General features: G+C 39.8%; 1 protein-coding gene across 1 annotated transcript in view; it reads right to left on the minus strand.

Annotated features, from left to right (window-relative positions):
- The window catches only part of CNTN1 (contactin 1), a 155,702-nt gene that overhangs the window by 16,305 nt on the left and 113,661 nt on the right, over positions 1-25,736 (minus strand). The window contains exons 10-17 of the mRNA XM_044422922.1: positions 24,459-24,576; positions 22,865-23,015; positions 19,852-19,979; positions 18,525-18,700; positions 13,444-13,564; positions 11,607-11,765; positions 8,553-8,702; positions 540-610 (exon numbers count right to left, since the gene is read on the minus strand). Coding sequence (XP_044278857.1) covers positions 540-610; positions 8,553-8,702; positions 11,607-11,765; positions 13,444-13,564; positions 18,525-18,700; positions 19,852-19,979; positions 22,865-23,015; positions 24,459-24,576 — 1,074 coding nt within the window. The remainder of the gene's footprint in view (positions 1-539; positions 611-8,552; positions 8,703-11,606; positions 11,766-13,443; positions 13,565-18,524; positions 18,701-19,851; positions 19,980-22,864; positions 23,016-24,458; positions 24,577-25,736) is intronic.

Consider the following 25,736-nt stretch of genomic DNA (forward strand, 5'->3'; position numbering starts at 1 on the left):
AATCTGCTTGCCAATTCTGTTGGGCTTTCTGGTCAACATGGTATTTTGGGATCTAAGGGAATGGTGCTGACATACACGGGGACATCTGAGATGGGGCAGCTTCTGCAGCCCCTACACACTTCCCAGTTTAGCTCCCCACACATTCAGGACAACATTGAAGAAGCTGTTCCTTAAGCAGAGCAGAAATTGCTAGGAGAGTGGTTCTCTCTTCATATTACAGTGCAGCATGATGAGTTTGACAGGTTAATATACTGAACAAGGTAATTCCAAATGTTGACACTTTCTTTAATCTTAATCCATTTTATGAGTTTTTCACTAATAAGATGGGTTTCCACAAATGATTAAATGAATTTTGCAAAATATGTTTTCAAAGCCAAGGTCATACATTAGTAACAAAAACTTGGTATTACAGTTATGTAGTAGCCTTCACTGTTGTTGTTAACATACATAACCAGCCAAGAAGTTTTGGTTCCATGTCAGCAGGATCAGTTCCTTTATAATAGAAAAGATACTAAGTGTAACTTTATTATGATACCTACCATCCATGTTATTGTTAGTTCTCGGTTGCTGCCACCCCCTCCTCCAACTTCTGAAGGAGCCACATTTGGAGCTAAATAATAGAAAAAGAGAAGATGTTGTCTCCACTTCCAAAAAATAAGGAACCCATTATTTAATTCCTCCCTTTATTAAGAATGTCAATGTGCCTGTAAGAGCCACATGATTATAGTAATAATAGCCTGTAACAGCTGAGAAAGTCTCAGGGTTTGCCAAATGTAAAACCTTCATTTTTGCCAGAAGAAGCATGCCAGTTTCCATCAAAGGTTTGATCTAGGCTTGGCTACAATGAATTGTTTTTCTTAATTATATTAGTCACTATGTTTTATTTATATTTTATTTTTCAGTTACTGGATTTATTCTTCTTACCTGAAGGACATGTTTTCAGGGATCACCCTTTGATTTGATTACAGTCAAATAGCATGTATCTAAATTGTACATCCAGGAATATCATATAAGAAGGGCACATCTCACAGCACTTAACATTCAATACCATCAAGGAGGTTGTAATTCTAGGGTTTTAAAGAGCAGTGGTACATGCACACAGAATACCTGAGTTGTCTGAAACATGATGTTTTGCATACACCTGCAACAGAGGAATTCAAATTGCACTATCCTGTCTGCCTATCCTGCCTTCCAGTCATGTATTGCATTTTATGTTTGCATTATTCCGTCATAGAGGGATAAGCCCACAGTACAGTACAGATAAAGAAAGCTGAGCAGAAAGCTGAGCAGAAAGCTGAAAGGTACTATGAGCAAGAGATCAATAGGCAGTAGCATCTTACCAGGTCGAGAACTAAGCCAGAGGAAAGAGAAAATGCTTCAGGAACTTGGACAGTTCTCAGGGACAAGACAACTTTGGACAAGAACATTCTGCCAACAGAGCTCTGATAGACACTCTACCAGGTATCACTCCCAGGTTTGGTTCCATTGCTGATTCTTATAGGGGAAGACCTCTGGCCTGAAGGTGGTTGCTCTATTTTTCCTTATCACATTACTTTTTGTGTGTATAGACTCGACAGGATGATCTTGGGAATAAGGGTGTTGGTGGGGCTGAATTGGGATTAAACTGTAATTCCATTGCTGGGGCTGGGTTGGGACAGAAGCTGCTGCCATTACAAGCATGGGTATCTAAGGTCTTGATTTTGGATGGTCCATGGTTACTCAGGTTCAGTGAGTTCTGCTACTGGCCATCTTGTACCTGACTGAGCCTGTGCCACAGATATTCCTGGTTCTATGGCCTGATCTGTACAAGTTAGTGCCCAAGTCTGTCTACAACAGACTCCTGGCTTGACTTTGACCTGATTGACTCTGCAATTTGGACTTGTGACTTGGACTGGCAATTGGATTCTGGCTGCCCACACCCTGGATCATTACAGTTTGCTAAGGCCACTCTGCACACTGACCTAGGCCACCATGAACTCCATGAAGTGAGTCATATGATTCAGGCTTTGCAAGCACAGGTGGCAGCCTTGCAGAATAAATTGGTTGCCCTGAGCAATGCCTCACCTTTGTCTAGCCATACTCCAGCTGCTTTTCTGGAGACTACAATGACTTTTGGAGATGTATTAAACACTATTGGCTACTTTTCAAATATGCCCTGAGGCCTACTCCACAGAATGCAGTCAAGCGGCCTTGATGGTAATCCTCTTCTCAGGCCCTGCCCTAGTCTAGGTATCACCACTCCTAGAGGCTGAAACTTGAATAATTTCATTCAGGTCCTAGTAGAGATGTTTGGGCATGCCAATTGAGAACAGACCACAGAACTAGCACTACAGGCTTTAAAGCAAGGGCGCTGTTCCATGCAGACTATGCAGCACAATTCTGCTGTTTGGCCATGGATACTCATTGGAATGAAGCTGCCCAGTGTTTCCATTTCCATGCTGGTTTAAACCCCAGCATTAAAGATGAAATGGTCTGGGTATTCCACTAAAATTCATCACAGTGTATATTAATATTGATTCCTGGTTGTTGGAAGGGGACAGAGAATACTAAGCCTATTGGGTAGAAGAGGCCCAAACTTGAGGACACTGAACCCTGTCTCTACTCCATAGCCAGAGTCCATGCAGGTGGACTGCTCTCACCAATGCTTATCTGAGATGGAGAAGCAACACTGCCAGAATAATGTACTGACTCTACTGCAGAGAGAAGGGACATTATGTTTCACCTGTCATCACCAAACAATTTACTATTGGAGGTGTTAGAGGGAACCCCACCAGGTCAACCCTCGTTTTGTGATACCAGTCTAGCAAGTGCTACCACAAGGGGGGGAAATACAGGTTATCATTAACCCTGGAGCTTCATCCAACTTTATGGACATTGGTTTTGCCAAGAAATTTTAGATTTTCTACTGACCCAAGCAGGCCCTAGTTCCAGTTGAGGGGCTAGATGGTTCACTCCTCACTTCAGGGCCAGTTACACATGAAAACACTCTTGGATATGCTTGTGGCCCCAAACCGCCAAGAATGGACCTTTTTTGATTTGATAAAAACCCCTCACTTCCTAGTGTTTATGGGAATTTCATGGTTGACACAGCATGATCCAACTATCTCTTGGAGTAAACAGACACTACAGCTTAGTTCCCTACAGTGCTTGGAGGTATGTTTTCAAGACCCTGTGACAGCAGCTTTAAAGGCCAGTTTTGGATCTGTCACCAGTTCAGAAGCACCCCATTCACTCCCTACAACCACCTCATCTGAAGGTGAATTCACCTTCATCCAAAGGTGACCAGCTACCAGACCCTTACAAGGACCTGGTGGGCATTTTTGAAAAGAAGTATGCTGAAACTTTACCTCCTCACTGTCCTTACAACTGTCCAGTGGATCTGCTGCCAGGATCAGAGATTCATTATGCCCTTTCTACCCAGAGTTACAGGCTCTCTGTGAATACTTGTACAATAATTTAGCTCAGGGTTTCATCTATTCATCCATGTCTCTTGCTGGGGCTCCCATCATCTTCATCAAAAAGAAAGATGGGGACTTGCATCCTTGCACAGATTATCACAGGTTGAACCATTTAACCATGAAGAACCGATACCGCTTTCTGCTCATCCCAGAACTATTTGACCAGATCCAGGGAGCTCAGATCTCTACCAAACAAGATTTATGATGGACATATTATCTAGTTTGGATCCAGGAAGGTGGCAAATAGAAGACTGCATTTCACAGCCACTCTGGACATTTTGAATATTTGGTAATGCCATTTGGCCTACGCAATGTCTCTGCCAGCTTTCAACATTTTGTGCATGATTTACTCTGGGACACATTGGACTGCTTCCTAGTGGTGTATCTTGACGATATCTTGATCTTTTCTGAGAATTTGGAAGATCATTTCCAGGAGGCCAGGGCAGTTCTCCTACACCTTCAGGGGCATCACTTGTATGCTAAATTAGAGAAGTGTGTTTTTCATCAAGACATGATGAAGTTCTTTGGGTAAATCATGTTATCAGCAAACCTCTGCATGGACCTTCAAAAGATCCAGACCATCATAGATTGGGAACCCCCCCCAAAGGATGTCAAGGGTGTACAGTACTGTTTGGGGTTCACCAGCTTCTATAAGAGGTTCATTCCAGGCTTTTCCCACTTCGTTACTCCTTTCACAATCTTACTTAGGAAAGGAACCAAATTTTCATGAACCTCCACAGCTCAAGAGATCTTTGTTGAACTGAAGGGGGCATTCACTTCAGCCCCAAACCTGGTTCACCCCAACCCTTTGTAGTCGAGACTGATGCCTCGAGCCAAGTGATTGGTGCCATACTTTTGCATTGCCAGGGCTTACACATCTCCTTCATCCATGTGCTTATTAATCCTAGCAATTAACACTCACTGAATGCAAGTATGGCATCTGGAACAAGGAGTTGTTGGCTGTCAAAGTGGCTTTCAAAAAGTGGCAGCATCTCCTAGAGGGTGTAGTCCATTCTATGCAGATACTCATGGACAGCTTAAACCTGAAGTACTTCCAATCTATGAAGTGCCTGAAAACTGCATGAAGCCTGGGCTCTCTTCTTCTCAAGGTTCAACTTTCAGATGATGCACTGGCCTGGTACTAAAAACAGGAAGGAGGATGGGCTACCCTGCAAAGATGAACCTGAAGAGTCTGCCCTGGCTTCTCTGTTAAACCATAACAACTTTCTCCTTGATACAGTGGATCAAAATTTCTTGCTCCAAGTTTGCCAAGCCCAGTCCACAGATAACTATGCACAGGCCAAGTAATCAGAAGTTGGCTCCATGGCAGCCCCCAGACACCTGGACTTTAATATCCATGATGGCTGCCTTAATTTCAAAGGACTTCTCTGCATTTCAGAAAGCGTTCTCTGACTACAAGTTCTGCAGCAATGCCATGATGCCTGTACTGCAGGGCATTGGTGGGTTGCCAAGACCCTTTATTTGGTAGCCTAAGCCATTTGGTGGCCAACCTGGTGGCCAGATATACATAAATACATTCAGTCTTGTGATGCCTGTGTCCAAGCCAAGGCTTATATCAGCAATCCTTAGGCCTCTTGCAATCTCTGCACATGCCTGCATGACCTTAGTTGGTTATCTCCATGGACTTTGTTGTGGCTCTACCTCCTTCCCAGGGACACACAGCCATCTTCATTGTAGTAGATACCTTGACTAAGATGACACATTTCATGCCTATCAAGAAGTTACCCAGTGCACAGCAGAGTACTCATCTCTTCCTGAAACATGTGTTCTGCCTACATGGTCTTCCTGATGCGATAATTTTGTGTTGTGGCACACAATTCCATTCCCGTTTCTGGGTGATCTTCTTGGATCTTTTGGGGTTGAACACAGGCTGTCCTCAGCATTCTGTCCACAACTGATAGCCAGACGGAGTGGGTGAACCAGATCCTAGAACAGTAGCTGAGCTGCTTTTTGAGTTATTGTCAGAATAACTTGGTGGAACTCCTCTCCCTGGTGGAGTTTGCTGACAATAATGCTGAGCATCCTTCCACGGGAAATAGTTCCTTTTTCACTAGTTATGTACACCACTTGCAAGATCACCCCCACATACTAGCTACTTCCCTTGTCCCATCCGTCAATGACCAACTGATCCTGGCTGAACTCCTTTACCACTTAGAATGCACTAAGGCAGCATAGAAAGAACAAACAGACCACAAGTGGCAAGAAGGATTCCAACTACAGGTGGGATACAAGGTCTGGTTGTCCATGGAGCATTATCGCTGACAACAGCTATCTTTTAAACTGGATGGCAAGTTTCAAGGATCTTTTCAAAACATCTAGTTAATCAGCCCAGTCACCTACAAACTAGCTCTGCCAAATCACTTCAAAATACACCCTGTATTCCATGTTTCTCATTTAAAACTCAGTTAAACGGAGAACCACTTCCCAAACGGCAAGGTTCTACCACTTCCCCCCAATTCAAGTTCAAGGTCAGGAGGAATACATGGCCAAGGTCCTAGACTCTAAGTGAGTGTGTGGCAAGTTTCACTATCTGGTAGATTGGTAAGGATACAGCCCAGAAGAATGCTTGTGGGAACCGGTGGAGAATATACACTGTCCTGCTAAGCTATGGCATTTCATAGAACCCACCTCAGCAATCTCTGACCTAGACTCCCGCTTTTCTTTTCTGGGGGTGGGTACTGTCAGAATCTAAGCAACTTCAGGGCTTCTCCTGCTGACCAAATGGCAGAATAACAGCCCTGATAGGCTTGTTTTTGCACTTTATATTAGTTGGATTTTATGTGGGTTTTGGCTGGCATTATTTTATTTATTATATTTATGTTATGCTGTTGGTGTTTCTTGTGAGCTGCCCAGACAGCCCATGGGCTATAGGGCATGCATACAAATGCAATAAATACATAAATAACAAAATAAAACTGTGGAAAAAGGAAAATATCGTATTATCCCTCTTAACTGGCTGAAATTGTTTTACTCAGAATTATAGGGGGTTTTTTTAATGGAAATTTATTTCTTCTTTTAATCAGTCTGTCTAGCTAAAGTGTCATTAGACCCCAATTTAATGCCAGGTTCAAGAGAATGCTGGTGCCTGTTTTAGTGATATAAATTTATACTTCAGCTAAGTATTCATTTATGACAATAGACCAATATCTGGATTGAAAGGCAAATACAAAAGAATAATTTAGAATGTGTTAAAGAATGATGTGCAGGCTTTTCTGGGTATTTCTTTAGTGACACATGATTTTCCAAAGAGACACTGTTATCACCTTCACACAGTCAAAACAGCATGCATTATCTGGAACAATAAGGGCAGCACTAATTCTTCATGTATAAAAAGTAATACCTCTTGATGGTTGAAGGATGTGCACCAATGAATGCTGAGATTTAACAGTAAGCAATTACAAACCAGAGCATGTGTTATGGAGGATAAGGTCATGCCTGTGATGCTGCATTAGAAGCTTTCTAACCACACTATCTAGTCCAACACAAGAGCACACTTGGGCATGTTTCCTTATGAGCATAAGGAAGCCTTTGCCTATTTTCTTCCATGCCTGCCAAGTTAAGACATATGGACCAACACTCAGTGGCAGTTTCTGTTGTTTGTATTAAGCAACTTCATGCTGCACTTAAACAGAAGGCTGGCACACTTCATCTCAGAATGGAAGGCCTCAAGTCTAGCAAGGGATAGATAAAAGCAGACCATCACTGGATTGGGATATTTAAGGAGGAAAGAACTAGCACAGCCCAGAGGCTTGATCATATTGCTTTGCATCCCAAACACTGCAGGATCAGCAAGGCTGAGGTGTATCAATAGTAGTACTAGTAGTAATAGTGATGGAGAGACTTGCACCAGTTCCATTTTGGACTTGGCCAGCACAGAGACCTAGACCCCACAGACATTAATCTGAAAATTAGTAATCCAGTTGGCATATTCTCTTTACTTTCATTCTTCATTGAAACTGAGAGCTCCATGACCCAGGATAGCAGCTCTACGTCACCTGGTGAATTTTGGAAGTGGCTACTGGTGGGTGGGGGTGGAGCAGAAGGGTCAGCACTGGTTCTAGCTATTCAGGGTTGTATATCCAGCGACTCCAGGACAGGAAAAGGGGAAACATCCTCTTTGGGTTGGGTTTGTTTTTTGTCATAGAATGTGCCTGAAATGTGCCAGATAGCAGCAGGCTCAATTCTAGGAGAGCTTTTGACTGACAAGGCAAAGCTTATCATTGAATACCCCACCACAATACCCCAAATTATTCGAGTAAAAGCAATACTGGAATGTTCCTTCTAAATTCTTATTAATAGAAACCAGTGCTGCACCAAATATTCTATCTAGAAACAGTGGTGGGTCCTTTATGAGATCTGACCTCTTGAAGCCACTCTAAAAATGGTTTCTGACCCAGCTTCCAAAAATTGCACCATCATTTATTTTATTTATTTATGTATTTATTTATATTCCACCTATTCCCAGTACTGGGATTTAAGGCAGCTTATACATTAAAAACTTATACAATTGCAACATAAATAGAAATACACAAACATTAAAGTATATTTAACTTAGTAGAATATTAAAATTATATAATTTACCAAAATTAAAAATGCTAATGAGGACATTCAGTAGTTACATAAGCTTTACTATGTTCTAAAATACTCTTGTCTGCTAAACTAAACACATTCTATGTGAAATTAGATGGGAAGACCCTAAAAGTTCTAGAAACATTTTAGAATGAGCAGGGGATGATCCGGACAACCAATTTTCCCCTATCATGAACTGAAATCTGCAATCAATGTACAGTGAAATTCAAATGAGACCCATCTGAAAATGCATGTGTCTGTAGTGGACTTTGGCCTGGATCTCATCTGATAATGTTCTGAGTGATTCTGTCTCACAGAAACTGCAAAACACAATGCAGAATGCAAAAGGCTTGCCCACCCGAATCCATAGAAAAATTGTTACTATCAGCATCCTTTGCTGAAAATTGTGATTCAGTACCGTTATTCATTAAATATCAGTATTACCATATTATATTAGGCTTCAACATTAAAATTATATCAGACAAGGCATTAGCATGTACGTACGAGATCCCTCTGTTCGAATTTTCTGTGATGGTATGCTAGGTTCTCCTCTCCCTAAAATATTAGTAGCCATTATCCGAAATTCATATTCCATCCATGGGATTAAATCAATCACTTTGGCTGATTCTGCATTTCCTTCAACAAGTGGAGGATCTAAATGAAAATGAAAAGGTCACTTACTGAAAGAACACATATGGAATAATAACCATTATTATAATTCTGTTGTCAGGAATGGCTCAATGACTTATGGGAAGCCACCAACACTGTGAACCAAATACAAGGGGGGAACATCCTTAATCTCCTTCCAATCAACTGACATACATACGTGTGTATGTGTGTTCTAAAAATCTGGCATTTTAGAACCCCCTGAGAAATTTTAACAGAAACTATGAAAAAATTATTTCTTATCCTCTTCCCATGGATGAAGCCAATATTTCACACAGGCTAAAATGAAGAACTACTTCAATTTCTAGTTTGTGCTCTGTTACTTTCAATAAAAAGTAGGGGCATCAGCTTGAAATTAAAGTTTCTGCAGCTTTCATTATACTGAATTGACCAGTCCTCAAGAGCACATTATGCCAGTCCATCATCAGCTGCACTGGCTGCCTGTTGTAGTCCTGGGCCAATTCAAAGAGTGGATATTAACCAAAAGAGTGCTTGGGTCCAGGATAGCTGAGGGAAACACGTCTCCATATGTCCTCACAAGACCAGTAAGATCTTTCTTGGAGCTCCTTCTCCACAATCCATCCCCTAATGGAGTAAGGTGGGGAAATGGTAAGAGAAGGGCTTCTTTGTGATCTCACCCCACTTATGGAACACCCTCCTTTAGGAAGCACATGTGGCACCATCATTGATTGTCTTCTGGCACCAAGTAAAGACTTTTTAATTTAACCCATGTTTTTAGTGGCTAGTTTGGTTTTTACTCAATGAACTTATTGCTGCTCACTCATTCCATTTTCTGCCGTTAATATTAGAATTTGTATTTTAATTGGATTTCATTCTTGTAATCTTTATTTTATTGTTCTTTTTTGTTTTATTGTTTTTACTGTTGTCTGTTTTGTTTTGTTTTGTTTCATTTGTAAGTTGCTCAGAGATCCCTTTGGGCTTTAGGACAGCATATAAATACAACAAATATGATGTTCATATTGATTGCCATTTTCACCAATTATTGCCTGGGCCAAAGCCCATGTATAGCTGTGGTTCATATATGGAACTCACAATTCCCATTGTATGAATGTACTACTAAATGTTGTATTTACTTTCTTAGAGTGGTGGCATAGACCACCTTTTTACAGCTGCACACTTTTTCATAACAACACCAAAATGATGCCATATGCAGACTAACAGATAGCACACTTGTACATATGCGCTACTGACAAATGTTTCCATCTGAGCACAGTATAATGCAGAATAATGCAAATATGAAAGGTCCATGTCCAGTTTCCATATATGTAACAAGATAGTACATGACAGCTGTTTCTAAACTGATCAACACCAGGAGAACATCATACAATTGTAAATTCTGGAAATTTGCTTGTGTACATGCAAAAATAGTTGAAATAATATTTCAATGGTACAGAACAAACACAAAGAAAGCAAAAAACACTGAATTTAAGGAACAGGGACAAGAAACTATTTTCAAGGTGCCTAAGTAGCCCTTTCAGATTTAGCAAAAGAGAAAGTCAAATGGTAATTGTTCCAGGTTGTTCATAAGAGGATCCCACCTCAAGGAAGAATTTTATTGTAAAATAAATGAGCATGAATAAATCAGGCAAGCACTTGAAAATTGCTCCCTCTCTCTCTCTCTGTCTCTCTCTCTGCAGGTTACAAAACCTGAAACAATCTTGTTCAACCATGTGTATCAGGTGTAATCCAATTCATGCTGTACCAGAGAAAAGCATGGTTTTCTCCTGTCCTACAAGTCTCACTTTCTGAGACTTTAGCAGTGTTACTTCAGGAATTCTGGGACTTGTAGGTTTTTCTATGTCTAAACATATATAGGATTATACGTATGGTTGCAATGATCTCATAGAATCCAGATCTCATATATTTCTGTTTCTTGGACTTCTTTTTCATGCTTGGCCCTGGGTTTAGGAAGTGAGCCAAGCTAGGAAGTATGTGAATGCTTGTGGAACCCACCTCATGCAACCCAGCAACCTTCCCCTATAACACATGCAGCAGAAACAAAGCCCATAAGTTGCATGTGCAGAAGAGGAATACCGCTTGCAAAGTATTCTTGTGAACTTGAATCCTGGATTCCTTGATTTGACAGCTTCTGCCCTGCCCCCCACAAGTGGATTCCATAATCACACACCCATCCATCATCTCAACTTTAATTGCTTGAGTATTGACCTTAACAAGACCACAGACTAGTGCATGGAATGTTAACCCTTTTGAATGTGCAGTTTTTCTTCAGCACATATGTTTGTAATATTAAAGACTTGTACTACTTTTTAACCACATGCATCCCATTTTCCCGTCTACCCTCTGGCACAGATTTTGGAAGTGCAAGAGTATGGAGTAGGAGGAATCAGCAAAAATCCCCTTTCTCACACACACACTTCTGCTGGTGGGAACAATGAATGAGTGCAATTCCAGTAAGGGGAGACAACTCATGAAGCAATGCTTCAATGCCGTTATTTCTATGCTACTCTTTTGTTGTTACACACAGTCCTTAGCTCTTGAAAATTCATGGCTGGGGCTTCCATTATGGAGTCAATCAATCTCATATTTGGTCTTCCTCGTCTTCTTTTGTCATCAACTTTCCCTAATATGATTGTCTTCTCCAGTAAGACTTGCTAACATATGATGTGCCTAAAGTATGACTAACTTTTGTCATGTTTGCTTCCATGGGCAGTTCTGCTTGATTTGATCTAAAACCTATTTGTTCATCTTTGTGTCTGCCCCAGGTATTCAGAAAGCTCCCCTCCAGCACCATGTCTCGAATGCCTCCATTTTCTTCATGCCAGCTTTCTTTACTGTCCTGCTTTCACCAATACCTAGCAAACAGGAATACAGTAATGTGGATGACCTTGGCCTTGCTCTCTCTACTCTTACCTGTTTTCATATCTTTCCACTGGTTCGATAGAAAGGTCAGTCCTTGTATAGTGTAATTTGAAATAGGACTGTGATTTTCTGTCCCACGGCTCCAAGTAAGAACTACAGATGTGTTTTTAACATCTTCTACTCTGAGTCCTCCTGGGGGACCTGGGGGACCTGAAAAATATTTCCACGAACAATAAGAACATTAGTTTTTTAAACATGAGACTGAGTCATATTAAGAATTAAAATGCTTTAAAAATATTACATTCTCTTTAGGTACTGCAGGAAATCTGTTAAAATCAGTTATTTCATATAGCAATTAAGCAGGTTTTTGCCTATCTAAGAACCAAATAATAAAAGAGAGGTGTGACAGGAATTTCTCTCTGCTTCATTTTGATGTAAATTCCTTGTTGTTGTTGTTAGTCGGGAAGTCGTGTCCGACTCATCGCGACCCCATGGACAACATTCCTCCAGGCCTTCCTGTCCTCCACCATCCCCCGGAGTCCACTTCAGCTCACACCAACTGCTTCAGTGACTCCATCTAGCCACCTCATCCTCTGCCATCCCCTTCTTCTTTTGCCATCTATTGTTCCCAGCATCAGGCTTTTCTCCAGGGAGTCCTTCCTTCTCATTAGGTGGCCAAAGTATTTGAGTTTCATCTTCACTATCTGGCCTTCTAAAGCGCAGTCAGGGTTGATCTCCTCTAGGACTGACCGGTTTGATCGCCTTGCGGTCCAAGGGACTCGCAGGAGTCTCCTCCAGCACCACAATTCAAAGGCCTCAATCCTTTTGCACTCAACCTTCCTTATGGTCCAGCTTTCACAGCCATACTTTCCTAGGATTCTTAAAATGACAACTTCCAAGTAGCAAAGTTCTGGAATTCCTGGCACATTCTGCAGTATGTTAGAGTGAGGAAGATGGAGGAGGAGGGAAAGAAAGAAAATATTCTCCTTCCTTTTCAGTGCTGATGGTACCACACTAATATTGCTGAATCTAATGAAATCCAGTATTCTCATTTCTCTAATACCAGTGTGGTGTGACCTGGAGTAAAAATAAGTAAACTAGTGTGGAACGAGATCCTTCAATTCTGAAACACACGTTGGATTGAGAAATGAGCTGATTTTCCTTTTTAACAAACAGAGCTAGTGAGATAACACATGTGGTATAGTGGTTAGAGCAGTGGAGTAGGCTAGGACTCAGGAGGCCTAAGATCCTGTCCTCCCCATGGCCTGGGTGACTCCAGGCCAGTCACTCATCCTCAGCCTAGTGCACCTCACTGTTGGGAAGAAAGCATGGCAGCCTGGAATATTGAGTTTGTATATACTGTCTTGGATGAAAGATGTGATAAAAACAAGGTTGCAAAAAGAAACTAGCTCCTGAAATTGCCTCTTTCCATGTTTTGATAGGTGGTGGCAAATTTCAAGGCCGGGGCTGGAAAAGTCAACAACATTCCCTTGCTCTCCTAAGCTACCAACCTGTTTTAATACTTGATAACATCACAAAATGAAGCTATCTGATGCAATAATTTCATTCAGATAAACATTTGAGGTTTTGGGGTGGCAGGGGAAAAAATGGCTATACTAGTTGCCAGCCACCACATGAACTCTTTATATTAGGATTTTCTCTCTCTTTCTCTTGCTATTTATCTATCCTACAAAGTGCAATATAAAGCTATATAATGTTTCTATTATAGTTTTTATATTTGCATATGTGTTTTAGTGCATTTGTTTTGTCTTGTTACATTTCAGTTAAGCTTTGCTTAACTTCAATTTTATTAATGTTAGCTGCCTTGAATGCCATTTTTGACAGAAAGTTAGCAAAATAAATAAATACAGTCAAACAAAATTCTTACCTCTGACAACAAGATCAGCTGAAGCTGTGGCATTATCAACAATTGACTGAGCAACGCATGTGTATCTTCCAGCATGCTTCAGCTGGGCATTTTTGACAATAAGTTCACCATTGTCCTTGATCTATGAAAAGGAGAGGAGAGAGAGGAGTGACATGCCTTTGAATTTGGATGTTGCTTTTATACATCTCACCAAAGTTACTAACATAAAATGCTATGCAATCCATGACCATGTAATCCTAAAAGAGATAAGTGGAAGCAATTGATAACTAAAGTAAAATGGCAATGCTATGGAGTGATCTGTAGCACTGAAAAATTGTTTGCCTACCCCTGCCCCCCAATATCTTTCTTCAGATTTCCTGTTTGGAAAAATTCAGTCTTTGATTATCTGTACCAAGACTTGGGAGAGACCTCTTAGTTACTGTACTGACTTCTTCCTAACAAGCGAAGATCCATTGTTAAGTTTGCTTTCACTTGACAGCTTGCTTTTTGACAGTTTTCAGGGAACAGCAAAGCAACATTTGTAGCCTTGCTTACTCAACATCCTTGGATGGTGCTGCCTATACTGTGGTAGGAGACATGAGCCAGGGTACTGACAAAGCAAGTCTTTTCATTTCCTTTTTATTTGCATGTAAATTTCTTAAATTACACTCTGCAAGACTAGTTTTTTTTTTTAAACATCACAAACTGTCATTCCCAGAAATCCATCTGCTGGCTTGACTGAGTACAAATTGATTAACACCAGCATGGTGGGAATGGAATGAAATCTGCAATGTTGAACCTGACAAAAATCTGTGGGATTTGCTCACATGTCCCTACACTTGAAACCATTAATTATCCTTTGAATGACAAATCAATTGACCATTTTATTTTCCCCAAACATGGAGAAGTTGATTGTTGCTCTTGTATTGCTGCTGGATTTTATCTTAATTTTATAGTTACTTATAAATATTTGATTTTCCTTGTTAATTGATTGCATGTAATCTTGGAGTCTTGATAACTGGAAAGGCAGAATATAATTTTTAAATAAATAGTGAGATTCACCTGCATAATAATATAATTCAACTTGGCCTGCATAAGTAGAGCGTATGGGAATGCTGGCTTACTTCACTTCAGACTAATTTGTTAAATGTGATTTAAGCAAACCTTTAGATTTCTATTGAATGTGTTTTTAAAAGCAGACCATTAAATACAGTATTATTGGGCAGTTTACTGTCTCAGATATGAATTTATACCCTCAGATACAACTCATACTAAGTTTTTCAACAAATAATTTAAATCTAGACATAATTTCACCAATGTCACCTGAGTTTCATTACTTTGGCAAGGTTTTTTATAAATCTGTTTTGCAGTTTATTAAGAAAATGTACTGAGAGCTACACATATGTTACTCTTCTAAAATATTTTCAAAAGCTCCTTGCTCATGCTTTCAAATACATCTAGAACTTATTCATATGTAGTAAAACATTACAAGAGATTAATAACTGGATTGCTATCATACCAACTTGGACTGGTTAACATTTTATTGTCTTAATTCCCCTAATGCATTCCAGATTATTCGGTGTCTCAATGGGAAGGGATAAGAGGTAATGGAGATGTTCACTCATATTTACTGAAGCATTCATTTACTGTTTAGGAAGGAGGAAACTTTCAGGGAAAGCAACAATATTTTGAGGTTTTTGTACATGAAACTTGTGGAAACTGCCTACTTACACCTAAACAGAATTTCCACTAGTGAAACCTGCAGTTGCCTTGGTAATATTTGTCTAAGGGAAAGGGAGATTCACTGCCAGGGCTGCTATTTATTTATATTATTTATCTGTTCAAATATTTGTAATCTGACTTTCAACAACTCAGATTAAAATCCATGTTGGAAATGCATGCTCGATAAAATTGGAATAGTGTATTGGTAAACACAAGACTGCTGCATATTTTGGCTTCCTCAAATATGTAACCACAGGGCAAGAAAGACAGATATTGCCGTCCTGATATTGTATGAAATGCATTCTTCTTCCTATACCACAATTCCTGTTTCTATGGAAAAACAGCACGTGGAGCAGCCGTCCAGTACATTTTGTCAAAGATTTTCATTTAAACAGGTTGCTAGTGCAAATCCATGCAAGTAAAAATGCCTATAACTATATACTGCCCAAAATATACATTCCAGCTTGGCACTGTCAAGATGCATTGGACTGCAACATCTGCAGCTATCATCTGCTGGGAATTGTAGTCCAATACCTCTGGCGTATTGGACCTCTGCAGCCGCCTTCCGGTTTAAAGTCTACACAGATGATCTAAAATGCTGACTTTACCACTACATCTACACTGTTCCGGAGAAATGCTGCGTAGCTGAAGCAGCTTGTGCTGACACTGTACAACAGTACTTTTGAGGGAGGAAAGTATGTGATCAGCTTCATATCTAAATGGCATCAGCTTGCACATAGAATATCTATATAAGCAAGCATTTAGTGGTTTGAAATCAAGCTTCCCAGTCCTCCATGAGACTGTTGCTGCTCCAAGGTAAAAATAAAGCTTACCAAGCAAATAACGAACATGGTCAGCAGCATATTTTAGCCACAACATAGAAAAGCATGCCCAATTATGTTTTCACTGAAAACCTCAGCTTGGCTGGATTGCAAACTACAGGAAGAACTGAATCATGGAACTGGAAACTTTGATAGCTGCTTCAAAGGATCTATGCTATTTACAATTCAGAGGTTTCTCAAAAGTTTACAGCTGAAGGCCTACATTATAAAAATACTCTACCAAGCCTATATATAACCTACTTCTAAATTTTGCTACTGACATATGGCAAGTCAGCATTTTCCCTCCATCTGTCTATGAGTACCAATTCCTCTACTAGGTTCCAAGTAATACTGTGTCACTAAAGTGCTGGAAAAATGTGTAATGGGTAACAAATGAGCCCATGGGACCCATATTGCATTGCTCTGAAATTGTGAAATGTGCTGCCTCAGGATCAGCACTGGGCCCTCACTCTCTTGGAATTCAGAAGAAAAACACAAAGGCATAGCTTTTAATGTAGCCTTTGAAATCATGTAACTATTTCCAGAGTGGGGGAGCCATACTAGTGCGTGGTGCAGTATGATGGGCAATGCCTCAAAAGAACCCTCTTTTGGTCCTGACCAACAATCCTAAAAAATAACACTGAAACTGTTTTACTGAAGACATTGCTGTTAAGTGGGGAGGCAACTGGATTTTCTATTTTAAGGTTCTAATTCAATGTTGTTTCACCAGACTTCCCAATAATAAAATGGCTTCCCATTTTAAAGGAGAAAATATCTCCTTTCTGGTTTGCATACAGAAACCTGAGTATTTATCTCAATACAATGAAGTAGTATTCTACAATTCTTAGCTGGCTTAGAAATATTTTCCAGTTATCAAACTACTGTGATCATTATTAACTACAAAAGAGGTTAAAAATCCAACATTATGTGTGAAATTATGACACAAAGCAGGTAACAGATACTGGGATATTAAATCTTTTCTTCTTCACCTGTCTTGATACTTCAACAAATCAGAATAAGCCTACAATATTCCTTACAACTTCCCAGTAAATTTTATTCAAAGCTGCCACCTGGTGGCCACAGCCTATAATTCCAGTCTTGGAAAGAAATGTGCAAACAGATTGTTTTTTTAGAATAGAATTACAGAAGTCCATTACCTTGGAACTCAGCTGGGAAAACAGGATCAATGGGTTTCTTCATGGTTCAAGGTGGACAGTAGGGTTTGGTTTGGTTTGGTTTTGGAAAGAGCTTCAGGTGATATATTAACATGTGTACACTGACCCCTCTATTACCTCTCTCTACTTGTGGGTTTTGCACTGGGACAGAAGAAAAGTGTACATCGCCAGGAGCAATGGCTGAGCTTACACAACACAGCAAACACCTCTGTGTTGTTTCCATGGAGTGTGGATATTTCCCCAAAGCTACTGGTCAGATGATCATGTTTTTAGCCAAGCAACATGCTTTCCGTGCTCTCAGCGATATTCTCCCTGCCTTGGCATGAATACTAGCAGCCTCTGTGAGTCAAATCCCACTCCCATTATGTTACAATGGTGTATTTTTCTGGTCGTAATCTCTGAAGACTGCCCATATTACTCTGAGCACTGCCCATATTACTGGGAGGTACAATAAATGATTGAAATTAGATGAAAGTACAATCTGCCAAGATGTACATATTACATGCTGGTACAACATGTAACAGAAGTCAGTGTGCTTTGGAGAAAGGGCAGTGATACCTAAAGATGTATCAGTGTTCCCATGGTAAAGGAGCTGGACTATCATGTTAGGGATGTCAGAGAAATCTACAAAAGATGCAAATGAGTTCATCTGACCTGTAGATAGCACAGCATGCTGGCTTTTCCTCAATTAGGAGGACTTGGTTTTATTTCTTGTTTTGTTGAAAAAATTGCCCTAATGGGCATGGTGCAGATAAGATAAAATGTGTCCACAACTTTCACTCTCTCTGTAATATACCAAGGAACTATATTAAGCTTGTCTCCTTTTGCAAAAGGAAAGCACATGTAGCAATGCATGTTACCTTGCATATGTAGCAATGCATTGCTTTCATCGGCATCAAATTGCAGTTCATGACACAGAGAGCAGTATGCTCCATTGGAGTGAGGAAAGCATCTCTACAGAAGATGGATTTTATATGTGGGTCACAAACCTATGGCCTCCAGATGTTGTTGATTTCCAGTCACCTTCAGTCAAGTATGGCCAATGGTCAAGAATTTGGGGGTCATCACCCAACAACATCTGGAGAGCAACATATTCTTCACCTGTTTGCATAGTCATTGACTTACGTGTCAGCATAATATTTGACTCTTGAAATAGGTTATTTTGATGACTGAGATCTGATATCAGCTCTGTGAAGTTCCTACAAAAACCCATTTTTTTCTCTTTTAGAAATGAACTCCTAATCTGGCAAAAGCTTAACTTTGTCTGGACATTTTATAAAAATCTCTCATCACCTTGTTCCTATAGGTGGGAATATTGGAATATTAAAATCTGATCATTTGACCAGAAACTGATTATATCAGGCAGAAATACACAACATCTTACCATGATGGACCTTTCATAGTATTCACTCTCTTTATCAACATCTATTGGATATCCATTGAGAAGCCAAATAAAAGTCAGGTCCAATGAAAGATCATGGGATGCCAGACACTGCATGGTAGCATTCTGTCCAACAATGACATCAACATTAGTGGGTGCTAATACAATCCTTGTAGCAGCTGTGCAATTAAAAGAAAAAGTGGGAAATGTCATGTTAGCAAACAAATGGATGTGCAACAACTAAGATTCTGTATCTGTTGTAAATAAGGACAAACAAGAATCAACATATATGAGGGAAAAAATAATCAGGATCATTTATGCATTGCGAAAGGAAAAATGGTTTGAATAAAGTGAAGACCCTGGATCAATTTTGAGATATTTTCTGTACAAAAGTAAAACACGTTTCTACAAAGTGAGAAGTTCCTATCTCATATTTGGTTGTTCTGTGGCACTAGTCCCATTTGTGTGCTACAGAACAGTTTTCTGATCAGGCTTCTCAATAATACAAGTAAATCTAATGATGCGTTGTCAGGAAGACTCTTTCTTGCCATCTCTTTGGGAATTCTTATGGGTGTCAGGTATTACATTTATGTATCTGCAGCATTTCTCACGACAGTACCACTTCCATGCAAGGGTTGAACAGTGGCAGCAAGGGAAGGGCTTTTCAGTGGTGGCCCCAGATTATGTAACTATATCCACATGGAAACCTTCTGCATCAACTGTTATTCTTTCAGTACTACATTAAGACTGCCCTTTTCTATGAAGCATTATTGGCATCTAATGGCATTTGGGGTACTTTTATGCTAGCCTAGCTGTATTAAAAATGGTTGTACAGTGAAGTTGTTATGCTGTTTGTATTGTCTTTATTTTTCCAAAGTAACATAAGCCACTATTCTGTTGTGGTACCAGTTTGTGAAACTTTCCTAGAGAGGTGTGATCAGCTATCTTTCTTTAAAATTTTAAGTGATAAGTTAGAACAATAAAAAGAGCTGGCTTTTAATCTGTAAAATTCTCCTTCCCTCACTGATTATGCTGGATTTATTCTGTTTCCAGTTTTACTGGATTTCAATTTACTTTAAGTTTTTGTTTTGTTTTAGGTGAGCTGCTCGGGGGACCTAGACCTGAAAAGTGGCATGTACATTATTCGCTTCATGGCTACCTTGCTCAATAGATTCTGAATTAATGTTTTATAAACATTGAACCAAATATATCTTAGAGAGGTGCTCTGAACAGGATTTCCCTGCATGGGGTAATCCACTGGCATTGTGAAGACTTCAGTTCTATTTACAGCATATTTGCTAATTTATCCCAAATGCATTTAATAAATTACCTTTAACTGAAAGAGTAGAAGAGCTGTTAGCTTTTCCTTTCTCATTTTCTACAAAACAGGTATAATTGCCTGCATCTGTTGCTGTCACATTAATAATTTCCAGACTTCCATCATACCAAATACGAATTCTGTTCAAAGAAAAAAAAATGTTGGGAAATGTTTCAGAAAAAGCAATGGTCATCCAACATTGATGTGGTTAGATTATCACATTAGAACTGCCTTTTGAAACTCCCAGTGATCTATCCAGTATTTGCAAAGTACAGGTCCTGCATGGATTACATTTTGATTACTCATAGCTATGTATACATTCATAAGTTTCTCTTGTTTAAAACTTATTTAAGCAAATTAATGGTGAAAGTATTACCAATAGGTCCTATGCCGCATTACCACTTCAGAAGAAAAATCCAAGCCAGTTATATGTGTGCACATAAGAATGCAGATTTTAAAAATTCCTGATATGATAGCACTTTTTAACTTTAATGACTAAAAATTAGGTCACTGATGCCCAGGACACAGGGGTTGCAGCCCTAAACACAGTTTCCCAGCAATAAGACCCAGTGGACACAGTGGGAAGATGTTACCTTAACAGCAAAACCATGTCCTTGTGCCCCCGAAGCAGGTTGCATACGGACACACAAAAGCCATTTTACAACAGCATTTCATAAAAAAAAATTTATTGCTTTTCCAGGACCCTTCAGAATCGTACTGAAAATACATAGACTGACACCTCTAAAAGGTATGTGCATGGTGACTAGCTAGGGCACAAAGAGGTAGGGCCCCTGTACATTGAAGAGTTGTTTTTACCAGGTGTGACTCAATTTCCACTTGATTACAGGCAGAGAAGCCCTGCCTTCTTTTGCATCAGATCACCTGACAGCTACGGTATGCACAGCCCATGTAGAGATCTAATGCATAATGACTATGAAACAATTACAGTTACAGGAAATGTCTACCAATATTAATATTGCAATTGTGCTTTGGGTGATGCACAAGGTGTTTTCAACAGAGCTGAAAGACTGATTCATTACTTTGGCACAAGAAAACCCCCAGCTGTATGTGTCTGATAAAAAGAAGGGAAGAAGGAATGCATTGGAGAAACATTATATTCAATTTAAATTATTTTCCTTGACGGAGCTATAGTCATTTCATGCATATTATCACACTGATGACCTGGAAGCCCCAGACCTTCAGGCCTCTTCTCACATGTTTACAGGAGACAGGTTCATCGTGTCGAAATAGGGCTGGATGGAATATATAATGTTGCTTTTCTATAACAAAGTACTGAAAGCAATTTAAAGCTCATGAGAGCACCTGACAATGTTTGTGGTGTTTCACCATTGTCCAATTTGTGAAAAATGTGAATTAGGAAGAAATCAGTGTTGACATGGACAACAAATATATTCAGAAGGCACCAATTACATGTAGTACTTAACTCCCGTGAATAATTTCTGTGGTTACTCATTTTCAGATTTAAGAATCTGACGTAAATTTTAATGTTCCTGATATAAAAAGAATGAATGCTTGCTGCAGAAGAGATCAACAATAAGCAGCAATGGACGCAGAACCAGCACCAGAGTTAAGTAAAAAGTAGCATCTGTGAGAACTTTACTTCCTGACAAAATTAACCAGTGCAGAGAATAATGTTTAAAAAGCTATGCTTTATGGAAAGAACACCCAGCCTCTGAAAGGCCTATCACCTTTCATCCTTCCTTCAAAGGCCCATGAGGGTACGCTACATCCTTATGCTTTATAATACGCAAAATGGCTCCAGCACTATTATCTTGGTAGGTTCTAATTTCATGTCCTGGTTTGTAAGCTAACATTGAACCATATGGTTAAATCCAAACTAAGAGTCAAACTACATGACATGGTATACACAAAGTAAGCGGAGGGATTTATTTGTTTAAAAAAGCAGCTGGGAAAAAGTTACTAAAAGCTTTTTTTTAATCAGCTGCAAACTGTGCAGTTAGTATATTGTGCAGGTTGACACTCACTTCGTTCCCACAGATAAGCACCCAGGTAATATTTCAGTGGAAATTTAAGCAGGCTATAGGAAGATAATATGTATTTTAAGTGTCCATAAAAGAAAAACTCAAGACTTCATTGAGTTAACATTTACACAAATGAACTAATCTATCAACAAAATCCCAAAACTGGTTTGGAACTCAAATTATATGATGCAGGCAACACTGTAGATGGCATGAATCTGTGTGATTAAAGGAGAGCAGGATGGTTCCCAGACATTGGGGCTTTTCTTGTATCTTTGCTCCAATCTCTATGCTCTGAGAAGATATATGAAAGGGAGGCCAACTTTCAAACAGAAATGTCTGAGGACAGAGACAGGAAGACAGCTATAGAAACATAAAAACAGAGTGAGTCAGAAGGGGTCTCCCAGGCCATCTAGTCTGACCCCCTGCTCAGTCTGACCCCCAGGTTATAGCCTTAACCCCTTTTAATTGGTGGACCCCCTTCAACATGAATTATGTGTGAAGATGGCAAATTCAACCCACCAAGCTAAACCCAACCATGTATTCTATCCTTTGTCAAGTCTTTGATGGTCCTTTGGCAGGACAGTCACAATGGACACCTTCCCTCAGGGAATCTGCCTTCGTGCTGCCAATCTCAGCCACCAGCAGCTTTTCCCACTTCTTCTCAAGTTTGCTGCCACTTGCTTGCTCGATAAGTGAAGGGTCAGTGAGCCACAGGCTGTGGCATCCATGGCTCCTCTTTTTTACCATTATTATTATTATTATTAGGATATGACCTTTATATGGGCTGGAATGAGAGAAAGGTGAACCCCCAGCCTCCAGTGGTGCAGTGGAGAAGCAAGGCCAGGGAGCTCCCATCAGGGGGCTCCTGCTGGACTTTTGGCAGGTGCCTAGACATCCATGCCTGCCCTTCACACAACCCTGCTATTGGTGCTCACACACATGTACCCACTTTTCAGCTAATGGGCACCACTCAAAATAGCTGGTCACAAGTTGTGCTGGCTGCACTAACCAATGATACTGACCGGGTTGAGTTTCTAAGAATTTCTGTCCCTTTGCTCCATGTGAGTTTTGGCCTAGGAGCTGCTCTGGGCTTGCATTCAATTATGGCTTGGCCACCTTTGGCAGCCAATACGTCTTTCTTCATTGGGTAGAATTCAAAGGTTGGAGCTAGCACTGCAGAGAAAAACAGGAATATATTTAGGCTTATGCACATTTATTTAAGACACTACCAGTGCGGTCCTACACTTTCTACTTGGAAGTAAATTCCATTGAAGTTTAGTTTGATAAGCATGTATTGGATTGAAGTCTATTCTGATATATTGCAGAGTTAAGGAAATAGCTTAACATAATAAGCTGACTTTTAACAAGATTAATCAATCACTAATTGATTAAGCGTAAGTACTTTTGCATATTACCTCAAGATAGTTGTCTTTTTTTCAGGTACTAAAGGCAGTATGAAAACTTCATTTATCAAAAAATACTATCCACCAGTGGTTATCTGTAATATTTATTTGTCCATTCCTATTACATTAACACACCAGAACCAAAACAGCCTCAAAATAAATCAGTATATCTTTAATTTAATGCTACACACACTTGAAATTTATCTTCACTAATTAATAGACCAGAGCTTAGTTGGTTATTCTACCAGTCCAATGAGGCTGATAGGCATATTGACACAGATGTTGTCTTTGTAGTTCTATCACTCTGGAAAACACTCAGACAGCTAATTTCAACCATCTCAGTGTTGTGCCCTGGACTGAGCAGAGAAGGTAGGAGCTTCTCCATATGGTAGCAGTGCCTGCCTCCTATTTTCTCTCCTCCCCAACATACCTGCAAAACTCCTTCTCTGAAATTGCTTTTGGAACTGTCAGTGATGGCTGCTGGAACTCCAAGTTCCAGCTCCAATCTTAGAACAAGTTTCTGAGGCTGGAGCCGGGACTCTAAATTCTCCCTACAGCTTCTAGACTGTCCCACTAGCTGCCACAAGTTGTATCCTAAATGTTGCATATGTATTTACTACATCATTTTAGTTTGGACATTTATATCAGCCCTCAACAAATTCCCAGGATAGCTTATGCAACCATAATGCAGCAAATATTAAAATGCAGGTGAGCATATATTGCAATAATAAACCATTAATCAGCAAAAAACCAAAATGCACTCACAGGACATGATATAGACTAAAAATTAGTGTATGAAAGAGTCTGGGGACATTTTGTATTTGCCTGGCCCCAAAAATGATTTTAGACAGGAGCCAGATGAACTTCTGTGGGGTAAGGATTGCACAGGATGGGTGCTGCCACCACCAAACCTTTCCTCTTTTGCATCCCACATCTCAGGTGGTAGAGGACTTCCAAGAGACATTAGCTAAAGATGCTAAGATGCAGACAGGCACAAATGAAAACAGGCAGGTACCTGTTTAGTATCAGGTACCAGGTGCTTTAGGTACCTGATACTAAAATGTAAAGGCCTTTGAAAGTCAAAATTGGCACTTGGAATTGAGGCCAGAAATAGCCTGTGAGTAAGTACCGTTAACAAAACATATTATCTCATTACTAGCTTTACTTACTAGGAATGCTTTCAATCAATACAGAGTATTATATTTTCACTAACCTATAACCTTCAGCTCAGCATTTGAATAAATCATCCCATGAGTATTTTCTGCCACACATTGATACATGCCAGTATCTTCAACTGTCAGGTGCGAAAATCTCAGTTCTCCTTTCCAGTACTGAAAATAAAACATGGAATAAGAGATTTATCATAGGCACTAAGCAATATTAAAAGATTTAGGTCATCTGCTTTTCTCTGTATTTTGGCACAGCATCTTCCACATTGAATATCTTTGCCTTCTGGAACACTGCTACATCCTATACATTTTCCCCTTATTGTTCACATGTAATGGAAAAGGTTCCTGTGGTGATTTGTACAGTGTACAGAAGGCCAGGGTGACACTTTTGACAGTGGTAGGCACTGCTTCTGTTAAGGGATAAGGCTCAAAACAAGTCCCACTTCAGCCCAAAATAGGATAAGGAAGTGTGGATTCGGGCCCCAAAATGTATTATCAGTGCTGTCAAAGTTAGTGGTCGTGTTGCTAACTACCTGTTTGGTGGCTTCACTGACTGGGAAAAGAGAAAATGGAATATCTGGTTGTGAACTACTACTCCGTGAGTGCAGCTCCGAATAAATGTAAAAGGCCCAAACCAGTAAGTATACTTGCATACAAAAGCCTTCTTCCTTGATTCAAATTGGTCTTTCTTGCAAGACATGGGTGAATACACTAATTGGAAGTCTAGTTCTATAAGGCACTGTAGAACTGGCACAAGAACTATCAGATTTTACAGCATGGATTTTCTATCAATACAATTGTACCTGCACGTATGCAGAAGGAAGTCCTTTCAGTTTCAGTTCCGATGTAAATTTGTATAGGATTACAGCATGCGTGCACTAACATTAAAATACATCTATCTGAAAGAAGTAATTTACTTTTATTTAACATTCTTCAAAGGAGTTTGAATTTTTATGTAGTTCTATTATGTCATATTCTTGTAATTCTTATTTAGTTAGTTTTTAGTGTGAAAACAAGGAAGAACCCTTCAAAGGCACCCTGGCATTCTGTAGTTCTGAATGAAGCTAGTGTTTCCTGTGCAATTTGTCCACATAAGAAACACAGAGAAAAGAATGTGTTTACCTCGTTTTTACAGCCAAATTCTAATTATTCCTACTGCAATCTGTTGTGGACATGTGCTAAAGAAGGACCTCCATTGAAATTTCAAATGCTGTGTGATCTTGATACAGCTCACGTTCATTTTCTAAAGATGGATCTGAAGTCCATATCCTAAAGACCTGTCCAATAAATGCTACTTATATAGCATGCAACAAACAAAGGAT

This window comes from Varanus komodoensis, unplaced genomic scaffold (genome assembly GCF_004798865.1).
Source record: "Varanus komodoensis strain SLA01 unplaced genomic scaffold, ASM479886v1 scaffold13_1, whole genome shotgun sequence".
Classification (NCBI taxonomy): domain Eukaryota; kingdom Metazoa; phylum Chordata; class Lepidosauria; order Squamata; family Varanidae; genus Varanus; species Varanus komodoensis.